The sequence below is a fragment of the Borostomias antarcticus genome, assembly GCF_949987555.1.
Source record: "Borostomias antarcticus genome assembly, chromosome: 2".
Lineage (NCBI taxonomy): Eukaryota > Metazoa > Chordata > Actinopteri > Stomiiformes > Stomiidae > Borostomias > Borostomias antarcticus.
In genome coordinates this window covers 24,624,549-24,638,215 of record NC_140235.1, presented here as the reverse complement: position 1 = coordinate 24,638,215, position 13,667 = coordinate 24,624,549, and the positions used below count along the sequence as shown (strand labels likewise).

General features: G+C 47.7%; 1 protein-coding gene across 3 annotated transcripts; it reads left to right on the top strand.

Annotated features, from left to right (window-relative positions):
• Positions 1 to 2,193: 2,193 nt before the first annotated feature.
• Positions 2,194 to 11,809, top strand: wdr48a (WD repeat domain 48a; the record flags this gene model as incomplete). Of its 3 annotated transcripts, none has more annotated exons than XM_084461246.1 (19): positions 2,194 to 2,265; positions 3,118 to 3,258; positions 3,781 to 3,856; positions 4,037 to 4,119; positions 4,340 to 4,469; positions 4,706 to 4,794; positions 4,980 to 5,081; positions 5,687 to 5,911; positions 6,065 to 6,139; positions 6,627 to 6,729; positions 6,850 to 6,947; positions 7,200 to 7,307; positions 7,747 to 7,843; positions 7,970 to 8,062; positions 8,268 to 8,373; positions 8,502 to 8,589; positions 10,578 to 10,654; positions 10,839 to 11,028; positions 11,707 to 11,809. In XM_084461246.1, 19 exons carry the CDS (start codon positions 2,218 to 2,220, stop codon positions 11,800 to 11,802), a joined length of 2,025 nt encoding a protein of 674 aa, XP_084317372.1. The 3 variants fall into 3 exon arrangements, with proteins under 3 accessions (XP_084317372.1, XP_084317373.1, XP_084317374.1); XM_084461247.1 differs by having other exon boundaries at positions 2,218 to 2,265; positions 4,064 to 4,119; XM_084461248.1 differs by lacking the exons at positions 10,839 to 11,028; positions 11,707 to 11,809 and having other exon boundaries at positions 2,218 to 2,265; positions 10,578 to 10,658.
• Between the last annotated feature and the right edge of the window lie 1,858 nt (positions 11,810 to 13,667).

Here is a 13,667-nt window from a genome sequence, read left to right as displayed (position 1 = left end):
AGCCCATACGTACATTAGTAAATAATAAGATTAATCATACATAAATATAATAGGCTTAATCAAAGAAGCAAGACGAGACTCGATGATTGAGACTGAATTAAAAGTAGGCCAAAACTGTTGAGGATATCGCCTAAATAATCCTCCCAGAAACGGTTTCAGACAGCGACTAATCATGCTGTTTCATGTGGAGAAGGCTATAGGATTTTAGGCTTTAACTCTGCTATTTAATGAATATCATATAGTGTGTGTGTGTGTGTGTGTGTGTGTGTGTGTGTGTGTGTGTGTGTGTGTGTGTGTGTGTGTGTGTGTGTGTCTAATCCCTGTATAATGGGAAGTATGTGTGAAATATTTGGGAAGTATTTTCCTTCTAACGAGATGATCACTTTAGCAGGAGTCCACCTGTTTGGGACAATAACTGCTTAGCTGCAGCTCAGTTCAGAGAGACAGAAGACCCTCCCTTATTAAATAGGCACGTCATTAGGAACTCCACAATAGTTTTTTCATGAACATATGGCATGGAAAAAAAAACACTATCTGAAACAATGTGCAGGCTATGACCTAAGTAAGAGTAGAGATAAAATGCAAAACATGAAAATTATGTATATTTTCCTCACAAAAAGAAAAAAAAAGTTATATGTCCGGAGCAAAACATTTTCCTTAACATCTGCTGTGTGATGTTGGTTGTTCAATGGATACATTCTTTATGGTCCTATAGTGTCACCTGGAGGTGGGCAGTGGTGGAAACTGAAATAATTCATTAGGGGAACTCTTTTGTTTCTGTTTAAACACGGAAGGCAAACAGCCTGATATCAAAGAGGAAATAATTTAGTGTTTGGAATACTGCTCTGCCTGATTATTTGGTATTATTATTTTATACCAAACCAAACCACAAATAGATTTTATGTCAGAGTTCATTGTAATCTTTACAACCTTTAATGGCCCCATGTGATGAAAATGTTATGGATAATAGCCTAGGCTAATTTGAAAGCAGACCTACTTTCTGTACTTCAGTTCAAGTAATTCTGAATGGTTGACTTTATTTGCACAGACTCACTCAAGTAAAGAAGTTGGGTTGACTTGCACAGTAGCCTAGGCTAGGCTGGGCTAGGAAAGGCTGGTCTACTGAGTTCCAAGACATGTGGCCAGTGTGGGTGACACACTGACTAGTCTCTGGCGCCCTCTAGTGTGGTTCAGTGCACATTTCTACTCCAATCTCACTCCAACAGATCTAGAAATATATAGGTATATATACAGGTATAGGTATAGGTATAGGTACACAATAGCTAATCGGGTCTGTATATTGTGAGCTGAATGAAGGAATGACGGAGGAATGGAGGCAGCCTGTCATGTTTTATTGTTGAGACTACAGGTAATCCTGTTCAGACTACAGGTAATCCTGTTCAGACTACAGGTAATCCTATTCAGACTACAGGTAATCCAGTAGTCTCAACGATAAACTATGTGTTATATTGTGGGCTTTAATTGTTATAAAGAAATAGCCCTGATCAGGTTTTGCAGATAGGCAGATGGGGTATTGGGGCAGGTGTAATAGATATGGGGGTTACCTTTTACAGCAACATCTACTCCCAGCGAGGGGTCATAATCCGCCACAGCCAAGTCATATTAGTTTGTCTTATGAGTCACAACTACAGTAACCTGTGACCAATGTTGCAGAGGTGTTATTTTATATTATTATTATTATTATTATTATTATTATTATTATTATTATTATTATTATCATCATCATTATTAGCCTAAAGTTTGTCCTCTGAGTCTAACGGTAGCCTAGGTGTTTGAAGTTGAAGTGAGTTATGATCACTGGCAGCTAAAACTAGACACAAATTGGCTAAAATGAAATATTTTATGACCATCATGGGGCTAACATATGAATGAATTCAATATGACTTAAATTATTCATTCATTTGTTCATTTATTCAACCTATACCCACTGATGTTAGGGTGCAGGTTGGACCCCCTTCAAGTCTACTGATGTCCATAATGGGATGGAAAGGATGGGCGGAATTGTAAGGGGGGATTTGTTGGAGCACAACACTATCACACCTGACCATCTCCCTCCGTTTTCACAGTTCCCGAATTCATATGGGAATCTGTAATAACGGTCCTCATAATAGGGGTTTTATAGACCTTAACCAGGGGGGATAACACCTTCAAACCTGGCAACCGTCAGGAAGTGACGTCAATCTGTCAACATGCAAGATGGCGACCCATCACAGACAGAACGCAGCTGGGCGGAGAAAAGTCCAGGTAAATCTATATATCTTGTCCTGCAGTTGCAGGAACAGCAAGGATTTCTTGAGTTACATACATATGCCACCCTTCGGCGGACAGTCATGACATTTGCCCGGCGGTCAATGCACGTCTTTGAACCTCCAGCGCGTGGCGGGCAAGTGCAGCCGGTCACTCCTCCCTCTCCGCTAGCTAGCTAACACTGACAGCGAGCTAGCCACGCTAGTAGTCCAGCGGCACGCTTATGCATCAGACCCAATTGATTCTTGTGCCCAAATAAGATCCTGTATATTCGACCAACACCTCAATGTAGAACCAAACGGTCACGGGGCTTGCCAGCAGAGTGATCTGCGGCGGTGGCCGTCAGAAGGGATTCTCACGCCCCCTTATCCAACGGCTAACGTTAACGGTTACGGAACACCTAGGGAGCTATAGTTATATAGCTGCAGAGAAATCGGGTTTGCTCAACTGCCTGTAACGGTATGAGATCAGCAGGTGTGATGGTCAGTGCATCCATTTAATTTCTGTAGAGACGCTTACTTAATATGCCTGACGTCAGCAAACTCACGACCACGAGACGGAGGTCTGCTTTTGCGACCACACTCAAAAGGCTCGGTTCAACCTCTCTCCCATCCAGTTTAGGATTTGTGTCTGTGGGAGCGGGTTGAACGCTCAGTTCAATTTAATAAAGTAGATATTAAGCCATATCTATAATGCCATCAGAGAAAACGGTCATGAATGAGCTGTGTTTGATAAGGTTTCATTGAAACTGTCAGCCTAGGCTGGGGCATCCCTCACTCAGACTGTCTACCTCTCTACTGACGCAGCCAGGGAAGATGGTGGGGATGTAATTTCTCCCTCTTCCCCCAGGTGTCCTATGTAATCAGGGATGAGGTGGAGAAGTACAACCGCAATGGCGTGAACGCCCTGCAGCTGGACCCGGCCCTCAACCGCCTTTTCACCGCGGGCAGGGACTCCATCATCAGGATATGGAGCGTCAACCAGCACAAGGTACGCACTAGCTGACCTCTGCTGGATAGAGGCGTGGATAGATGAATGAACGGATGAATTAATTCATGTCCAGACTCATCAGGTGCACAATGGCTTAAAAAGAGCAGAGAATACCTGCATGGATGGATGGATGGATGGATGGATGGATGGAAAGACGAACAAATACATTTCCCTATTTCAACATTAACAGCTCTTGACCCATCTCAAGCAGTTGAAGAAGATGCCTCTGTGTGGGGAGACTAGTAAATGCGACTGCGTCTGGGTCATAGATGAATGGCTTCAGTGTGCTTGTGGAGGTTGAAGGGGATTGCACAGAGCATCAATCTTAATCTGCACAACTGCCCAAACGCGTAGTAGGAGCCCCAAAGGGGATAGACTTAGATTAGGCTGACTTGGGTTTGTTGACGGCCAGTAGTCGTAGCAGAAAGCTGCGGTACTAGTAGAACATGACTTAGCCCTGCCTGGGGCCCTGGACCAGATAACAGCAGGTATCTGAGCTTGTCTGTGTTTATGTTGCTGCAGGACTCCTACATTGCGTCCATGGAGCACCATACAGACTGGGTCAACGACATAGTCCTCTGCTGCAATGGGAAGACTTGTGAGTGAGACACACCTTGCCTCTCAGCTGAGCTGAGTTTAGGCTATGTTTGCTGCTGTTGATCCTGGGTCTGAAATTTAAAAAAAACTATTTCTCTCTCTCTCTCTCTCTCTCTCTTCCTCTCTCTCTCTCTCTCTCTCTTCCTCTCTCTCTCTCTCTCTCTCCCTCTCTCTGCTCCAGTGATATCTGCCTCCTCTGATACCACAGTGAAAGTGTGGAACGCCCACAAGGGCTTCTGTATGTCCACACTGAGAACACACAAGGTAGGGGTCAGCTGGCCACACAGACACACAGGGCAGTTTCATCACTGGACTGCTTTCATTTCACACTACGCTGAAGGGAACTGTAATCCTAGGGAAATGTTTTTTTTTCTATTTTGTAGTTTCTATTGTCTGTTTATTGGCTGTGTGTGTGTGTGTGTGTGTGTGTGTGTGTGTGTGTGTGTGTGTGTGTGTGTGTGTGTGTGTGTGCGTGCGCGCGCAGGACTATGTGAAGGCCTTGGCCTATGCTAAGGATAAAGAGCTGGTGGCCTCAGCCGGTCTGGACAGACAGATCTTCCTGTGGGACGTCAACACACTGACCGCCCTGACTGCCTCCAACAACACTGTCACTAGTGAGCATGTGCACTACAGTATACACTTACTCCCTACATACTGCACACTACACACTCACTCACTACATACTACACCCTGCACACTTATTCCCTACATACTGCACACAACATACTACACCCCCTACACATTTATTCCCTACATACTGCACACTAACTACGGCCTCCTACAAGACAGTGGAGTTGGCATACTGCCCTGCGCCCGCAAACTGACCTCTGAACCTCTGTGTCCCTCTCAGCGTCGTCTCTGAGCGGTAACAAGGACTCCATCTACAGCCTGTCCATGAACCAGATGGGGACTGTCATTGTATCAGGCTCCACTGAGAAGGTAGGGACGGGTTCAAAGGTCATACGAGTGCTACTTCTCTCTACTTTGGTGTCCGGTCTGGTTTGCATCACCAAATAAAAGATTCAAGAGTTAAAAGCTGTTTACTTTCATAAACCTTTGAGCTTCCTCAATGTGCTGTTGAGTTAGTGTTGTTTGTTTGTTTTGTTGATGCGTGCTGCCCTCAGGTGTTGAGGGTGTGGGACCCGCGGACATGTGCGAAGCTGATGAAGCTGAAGGGACACACGGACAACGTCAAGTCACTGCTGCTCAACAGAGACGGCACCCAGGTCAGAGGAACCTTCTGGAACGTCTGTGAAGTTCTAAGCTGGGGGGCTGAGAGACCAGCTGTCTGTGTCTAAGCTGTGTCGCTCGCTCGCTTGGCAGCACGGCTTCCTTCCTCAAAACAAGCCATGATCACTCACAGACAAACACATGTGACAGCCCCCCTTCAGTAGCACTTTCACATTCGGTGCTCTGCATAAGCGGAGTATACCATTCAGTTTCCAATAAAGGGGGGTGCATTTTTTGAGAGACATCCCGCGAAATCTTACACGGTGTCTCCAAATACCGCTTTAGCCGGCTGTGCCTGCCAGATGAGCTGTCTCGGCTACATCGTGAGTGTCGAGATATCTAGCGCTATAGGCTAGACCGTAACATGAGATATCTAGCGCTATAGGCTAGACTGTAACATGAGATATCGTACGCTATAGGCTAGACCGTAACATGAGATATCGTACGCTATAGGCTAGATCGTAACATGAGATATCGTACGCTATAGGCTAGACCGTAACGAGATATCATACGCTATAGGCTAGACCGTAACATGAGATATCGTACGCTATAGGCTAAACCGTAACATGCAGGTGGGCTAACCCTCCGCCCTCTCCCGCAGTGCCTCTCCGGCAGCTCCGACGGAACCATCCGGCTGTGGTCGCTGGGCCAGCAGCGGTGCATCGCCACGTACCGCGTGCACGACGAGGGCGTGTGGGTACTGCAGGCCAACGACGCCTTCACGCACGTGTACTCCGGAGGGAGGGACCGCAAGGTGTACTGCACTGACCTGCGCAACCCCGACATCCGCACGCTCATCTGCGAGGAGAAGGCCCCCGTGCTCAAGGTGGGAGGCCTCCGGGGGCGCCGTCACAGCCCAGTGCGGGACCATGTTGGGACGTGAGGCGGCGTGGCGTGGCGGAGGCGTCCGCTCGGCAGGCTACGATGTTCTGAGGGAGTAAATCTTTATGTGTGTGTGTGTGTGTGTGTATGTGTTCAGATGGAGCTGGACAGATCAGCTGACCCCCCCACAGCCATCTGGGTCTCCACCACCAAGTCTACCGTCAACAAATGGGTAAGCACCCTCGCCGTTGCCACGGAGACCGCAGTGGATCTGTCACCTGTGGATGGTTTTCTGGGAATGAGGCAGGGGGCTATGTGTGTTTATGTGCATGTGTGTGTTTTTGTTTGTGTGTGTGTCTGTGTGCGCACACTTGTGTGCGTGTCTTTGTGTGGGATTGTGTATGTGTGTGTGTGTGTGTGTGTGCGCGTGTGCGTGCGTGTATCTGTATCTGTGCTTATGTCTATCTTGCCAGGTCCAGCAGATTTAGTATGGGACTGACTGGCATTCTTCACTCTTCATCTTTTTTGACTCGAGCGATGACTCGTTTTAATTTCTTATTCTAAGAAACCACCCTGGCCAGTCAGTCTGTGTTTGAGTAATGAACCCCTCCTCTTCTCTCCTAATGGTACTTCCTCTCACCTTTTATGGTGTTTCCTGTATCGACTTCTGGTGTTTCCTGTCACCATTTATGGCGCTTCCTGTGGCGTGGGGCCGCCAGTCTCTGAAGGGCATCCACAATTTCAGAGCGTCTGGAGATTACGACAACGACTGCAGCACGCCCCTCACCCCCCTCTGCACACAGCCCGAACATGTCATTAAAGGTAAACAAACACACACACACACACACACACAGGCTTTCTTCTCCTCCTGTTTCTCCCAGAGTTTCTCTTTTTCTCCATCTTGCTCTCTCAGTGAGTGTTGTTCCCCTCTCTGTCCTCTAGGTGGCGCTAGCATCATTCAGTGCCACATCCTCAATGATAAGAGACACATCTTGACCAAAGACACCAACAACAACATAGCCTACTGGGATGTTCTCAAGGTGTGTGTGATGCGCAGTGTGCTCAATGCTCTTATCTTGTGCATTTTCACCACCATGACTCTGTAGTTTGCATTTGAACGATTGTATGATGAGTCTGTTTGGCTCTCCTCTCCTCTCCTCTCCTCTCCTCTCCTCTCCTCTCCTCTCCTCTCCTCTCCTCTCCTCTCCTCTCCTCTCCTCTCCCCTCCCCTCCCCTCCCCTCCCCTCCCCTCCCCTCCCCTCTCCTCCCCTCTCCTCTCCTCTCCTCCCCAGGCGTGTAAAGTGGAGGACCTTGGGAAGATGGAGTTTGATGAGGAGATCAAGAAGAGGTTCAAGATGGTGTACGTGCCAAACTGGTTCTCCGTGGACCTCAAGACTGGGGTGAGGTGATCCTGACCTGATGGCGTTCCTCACAGAACAAGACAGCTGTTAGAATGATACTGCATTTATGTCAGCTTGTGTAGGCCACCATCAGGTCATTGTAAATAACAATTTGTTTGTAATTGCCCAGTCTGTGTGTGTGTGTGTATGTGTGTGTGTGTGTGTGTATGTATGTATGTATGTATGTATGTATGTATGTATGTATGTATGTATGTATGTATGTATGTATGTATGTATGTATGTATGTATGTATGTATGTATGTATGTATGTATGTATGAAAGAAAGAAAGAAAGAAAGAAAGAAAGAAAGAAAGAAAGAAAGAAAGAAAGAGGAAAAAAGAAAGAGAGCAAGCAAGCATATCTCTAGCGTCCAGCACAGTGACCGAGAAACCTTTCTGGGACTTGGCTGTAATCTGGGTGGGTTTGTTTTGTGTGTCAGATGCTGACCATCACGCTTGACGAGAATGACTGCTTTGCTGCCTGGGTGTCGGCCAAGGACGCAGGCTTCTCCAGCCCCGACGGCTCTGACCCCAAACGTGAGTAGAGAGGCTGAGTGGAACAAAACGAATACACCCGCCTCTTGACACATGCACCTGCCTTTTGAGACCCAGGCTTGAGATCCTGGTGATTTCTGTGCTGTTCACACCCTCTTCTCTTGCTAGTGAACCTGGGAGGCCTACTGCTGCAGGCTCTGCTTGAGTACTGGCCCAGAACACACATCAACCCCATAGACGAGGAGACAGACATGAATCATGGTGAGCACACGCACGCACACACACACACATACACACACACACACACACACACACACATACACACACACACACACACACACATTTACACATGCTCCATTGAGTTTGGCCTCAATTTCTGTGTGTGTGTGTGTGTGTGTGTGTGTGTGTGTGTGTGTGTGTGTGTGTGTGTGTGTGTGTGTGTGTGTGTGTGTGTGTGTGTTCTCAGTGAACGGGGAACATGAGAACAGGATACAGAAGGGTAACGGCTATTTCCAGGTCCCACCACACACTCCAGTCATCTTCGGTGAGGCAGGAGGGAGGACACTGTTCAGGTATAACACACACACACACTCACACACACACACACACACACACACACACTCACACACACACACACACACTTCCATCCTCAGATATCGTCTCGGGTATCGACTGCTCACGCCTGCCTTTGCGCCTGCAGGTTGTTGTGTCGAGACTCGGGCGGAGAGACTGAGTCCATGCTGCTCAACGAGACCGTGCCACAGTGGGTCATCGACATCACCGTGGACGTGAGTTTGCCGCCCGCACAGCGATGACGACAGTGGACCTCATTCCTGAACATTTCCCTAAGTCTCGTCTTAAATGTCTCCTCACTCCGCCGAAGTCAGGGACTGCGTGGGAATGTGTTTGTAAACCGCGAATTGTTCGCAGCTGTGTTGTGGGGTGGCTGTAGCTCAGTTGGTAGAGCGGGTCGTTCAATGATCGAAGGGTCAGCGGTTCGAATCCCAGCTCCGACTGTCCACATGTCGAAGTGTCTTTGAGCAAGACACCTAATCCCAAATTGCTCCCAATGAGCAGGTTGGCACCTTGCATGGCAGCTACCACCATTGGTGTGTGAATGTGTGTGTGAATGGGTGAATGAGAAGCCATTGTAAAGCGCTTTGAGTGCTGCTAAGGTGGAAAAGCGCTATATAAGTGCAGTCCATTTACCATTTACCATTCCCCCAAATGAGGAATGCCGCTGATTCGTGAGTTTAGCGGGCATTCTCATTCAACTGAATTTGCATTCTTAAACGTCCTGCCAGCTCCTTATAAGGGCATGCATTCACAGGACCGTGTGCACAAAGAATCCACAGGGGAGAAACGCAAACGCCAGTTGAGAGGGAAGTAAATCATGTCCAAACCGCAACCGGTGAAGCACCGGTCAGTAAACGCATAAGAAACTTCTTCATACTTATTCAACTTTTCCATATTTGCAGATGTTGATTCATTGTAAAATATTCAGCGCTCAGTCTAAAGCAGGTCTACGCAGACAGAATGATCCTGGGCGATATGACCTGGCGTCGCCGTGGGAGAGGGCGCACTTATCTTTCTTTGCTTGTCTGTATCCATATTCTAATAGGACATTGATTTTGAGGCATAGGTTTTGACTTCATAGGTTCGAGGTTCAGGTTAACATTATATTATTCAACTGTAGTAGACCTGTCCAGGCAGGCTTTACCCTACTTAGGTATATGTTAATATATTATTCACATTCATAGTTTAGTCAGGAACTTGAGCTGATAAAATATTGAAAAGAGGTGCAGGACCAAGAATTCCAATGTACCTCTAGCCTACTTGTAGCCTAGGCCCCTACTTGTTGCACATGGCAATACAATATTGAACTTGAACTTGAATGACAGGCCTAGCTTTGGCGCAACATCTAAATCTTGTGCGCAGATAATTATATTGTAGGCTAGCCTACAAGACTTATGCATACTTGTGGTATTTACGGATGTTTATTCATTGTAATAATGTAGGCTATTTTATATTGCTCGGTGTAGTTCTTTTTCGAATATTCCTTCAGTGTCTCACCTATGGCTACTTCATGGACACTGTTCAGGGGCTTGTCCGTGCAGGATGTTTGTGCTGTTGTGAGTTGGTCAACTCCCCACACATTTATCAGATTCTCCCTACTGGACGTGACTGCATCTTCTTCGGCGCACATGATTCTCTGTCTTGGTTCATCAAATTTTCCCCTGGGGGGGATCAATAAAGTATCCATCTATCTTAGGGGGGAGGCTGTTTCCAGCCTTTGTCAGCTTCAGATGGCTTATCTGCAATTCGGGAGTAGTTTACAAAGATGAGACACGGAACAAATGTTTGAAAAAGAAGAAGAACTTTAGGTTACTATCATAACCCCAGTTCTTTGATCATATGAGTGAGGCCTCTCACCGCACTTCCCTGCTTGCATTGCACAGGGAAGAGATAAGCCTGAGAATGTCACTGTGACTTATACCAGGGTAAGGCCTCCCTAGTCACGCATGACCGGTCTGTCCAATCATGGCCAGGCAGTTTGAAAGGCTTCCCACAGGAATCGCACGAGCGTATCCCACCGTAAATCCTGTTCTTCGCTAAGAACAAATCCCAGATGAGAAACCTTTGAGGAATGCCATAATTTTCCCAGTAACTTTGTAAGTAAGAATACATTTCTTAACTGCATTCAGGAATGAGGGCTAATGACTTCAGACAGGGAGAAGATCTGATCTCTCTCTCTCCCACCATTTCTTTCTTCCAGAAAAACATGCCCAAGTTCAACAAGATCCCCTTCTACCTCCAGCCCCACTCCTCCTCCGGGGCCAAGACACTCAAGAAGTAAGGGCCAGACAAACACACAAAACAAACGCACCCAGTTATGAGTAGAGAAGAATAACAATGTGTTTATTTGTAATAGTAGTTAGAAAGGATGGAACCAAATATAAAACCTCAACTTCAAGTCCCTGAACACCGTGCTGTGTTGTGGTGGTGGTTCGTCTTATTGTGGTCTTGGGGGGGGTAGGGACCGGTTGTCGGCCAGCGACATGCTGCAGGTCAGGAAGGTGATGGAGCACGTCTACGAGAAGATCATCAACCTGGACAACGAATCGCAGAGCGGCAGCGCGGCCAACGAGAAGCCCAGCGAGCAGAAGGAGGAGGAGGACATGGCCGTGCTGGCGGAGGAGAAGATAGAGCTGCTCTGCCAGGACCAGGTAGACCACTGATTGGCTGTTTTAGGACGAGGTAGCGCTATGATTGGCTGCAATCCTCTATCCTCTACCAGATCACACTGAACAGATTCCGTTTAGAGTCTGCCGATCTCTCTATCGATCCATCCTGGTCAGTATTGTAAAAGTGTTTTGTTCTCAAGTGAATTTGTTCTCAATGACCCACCTGGTTAAATGAAGGGCAGATAGATGTCAGGGACTACAGAGTAAGCATGCATGTCCACCTGCTAGCTGTATTAGAGCTGGGGCTTTTTTCTCATCATTTACGATGGGTAATGAGCTCTAGAGACGAGAGCTGTGTTCCAACGGCTTCCAAGGGTTCCTCTAGGCTTTTTTTTCAGTTGAAAAAAGTAGAACAGCAGGCTATAAAGGTCTGTTCTGACGACGAGAACGGTCGGTTTTGGCAAGACCGCAGAGACAGCGAACGTTAGCACTGACTAACATTAGCTAGCTATCTTTGCTAGTTCATCTGCTGCCTGCAAAAACACGACACTTGGTGCTAGCGTGAGCTGTCGGTAGCCTAGCCAGTCAACAAGCTTTCCCAGTGCGTTCTAAGCAGCTGTAAGCTTGGCATTTTTCAGCTACAAACAGCTCACTGGTGGACACACAGCTAAATAGTGTTTGTGGTGATGATGCCAGCGGTTCCCTCTGCTCCTCTCCTAGATGCTGGACCCTAACATGGATCTGCGAACGGTCAAGCACTTCATCTGGAAGAGTGGGGGGGACCTAACCCTTCACTATCGGCAGAAGTCCACGTGAGCCCCCCCCCCCCCCCCCCCCACCCCTCACCTCCACCAAGGCTCCTCTTCAGCTAGCTACCCACCTCATCCTCCTCTTCCTCTGGCCAAGACTGTTTACGACTGAACTAGCCTATCTGTGAAGAGCAGTCCATACACGCCCACCATAGCTCTACAGCGCCGGTTCCTCAGAACAACCCCACGACTACCACTCCGCAGAGGAACTCGGCAACACTTCATGACTACAGCTCATTAGACCTATTATGGCTCCTCGCTACAACCCTGCGACTTCTCATTAGAACTCTACGACACTTCGTCAGAACTCTGCGACTCCTCATTAGAACTCTACGACACTTCGTCAGAACCCTGCGACTCGCGACGGGAAAAGCCTGACACGTTGTGACCCGTCAGAGGCCACCCCACCCCGATGACCTGTTCTGCGCCCGGAGCCCTGTGCCAAAGTCCTGTGAATGCAGAGGAGGGGAGGAGACGTGAGACAAAATAAAAGGGCAGAGCGTAGGGATGGTGAGGGAGGAGAGGAGAGAAGAGGAAAGAGGAGAAGAGATAGGGTCTGAGGGAAGGAGGGATGGAGAAGTGATGGGATGAGAGCAGGAGGGATGGGAGGAGAAGGGGTGTTGGAGGGAGGGGAGGAGAGGAGAGATGGAGGAGAGAAGGAGGGATGAAGCCTGTAGGGAGAGGGGAAGGAGGGGCAGAGCAGTATTTGTTTTGTGTACAGGAAATGGGCCGAGGGCATTTAAAGTTTTTCTTTGTCACGTGGTCTGCTTGTTTCTCACTTCCTGTCTTGTCAGTTTCTCACTTCCTGTCTCGTCAGTGGGCCGTTAACCACTGCGCTTGTGCTCTGCTTCCATGGGGATCTCGTGAGAGGCACTGTAGTGGCTACCGGATATCTCACTAGTGGTCGACTCAGACTGCTCATTTGTCTGTGCGCTTTCAACTCCATCCATACATTCCAGCAACAGTCTCCCGCCACTCCTCTCTCTCTTTGTCCATCTGAGGCCCTGTCCAGAAACAACCTCTGACCCCTAAGATCCATGTGTAGATCTGATGGAGCTGGATGGGTATAAGCAAGATGAAGACACCGCTATCTGATCTATCGGACAGAATGGTGGAATTACTGTTGTTAGCACCGTCTTGCTTACACCTAGCCAGTGCCTTCGGATCTACTCTTTAAGTATTGAGGAAGAAGGGGCTTAGTGTTGATTCTGGAAAGAGACGGAAATAATATAACAGTTTTACATCCATGACAAGGAAGTGATCTGATGACATACAGGTAGTCAGGGTTAGGGTTACCTTAGGTTGTTGTCTGCAAGCGGATTGTTTGATTGGTTGGTTGGTTGATTGGTTGTAAAAGCAGGGTGAGTCTCCTCTCACCAAATGCCCCCTCCCCCTCTCTCATCCTATCAGATCTCTACCACAGCTGATGCTACCTTTTTCCTTTTTATGTAAATATACTGTAATTATTTTGTAGGAAACTTGGCACAGGATGTACTATCCTGATCACCAGGACATTTTTATTTTCACTTAAAACACATTTTCCTTAAAGGCTGATTTTCTCCTGGAGAAGATGCCAGAGAGAATGCCAAGATGCAGTGTGGGTAGGATTCTAGACCCCTTCCCCTATCTGAGTATTCTGGAAGTAGGCTACTTCTGCTACTGTATATAGAAACACACACAGCTGAGATCTGGTGAGCTGTGGTCCGGCTCCTGCATCGCAGGATTTTCAGTACCAGACGGATCTATAGATCATCGAACAGACGTGACCCTCTGACCTGCAGAGTGGGGGGATCATGTCTGCTCTAGTCGCGGTGTGTCTGTCTTCCCTTTGCTATGTCACAGTCGGTCCAGGTGAAACCAGCAGGGAGAGAG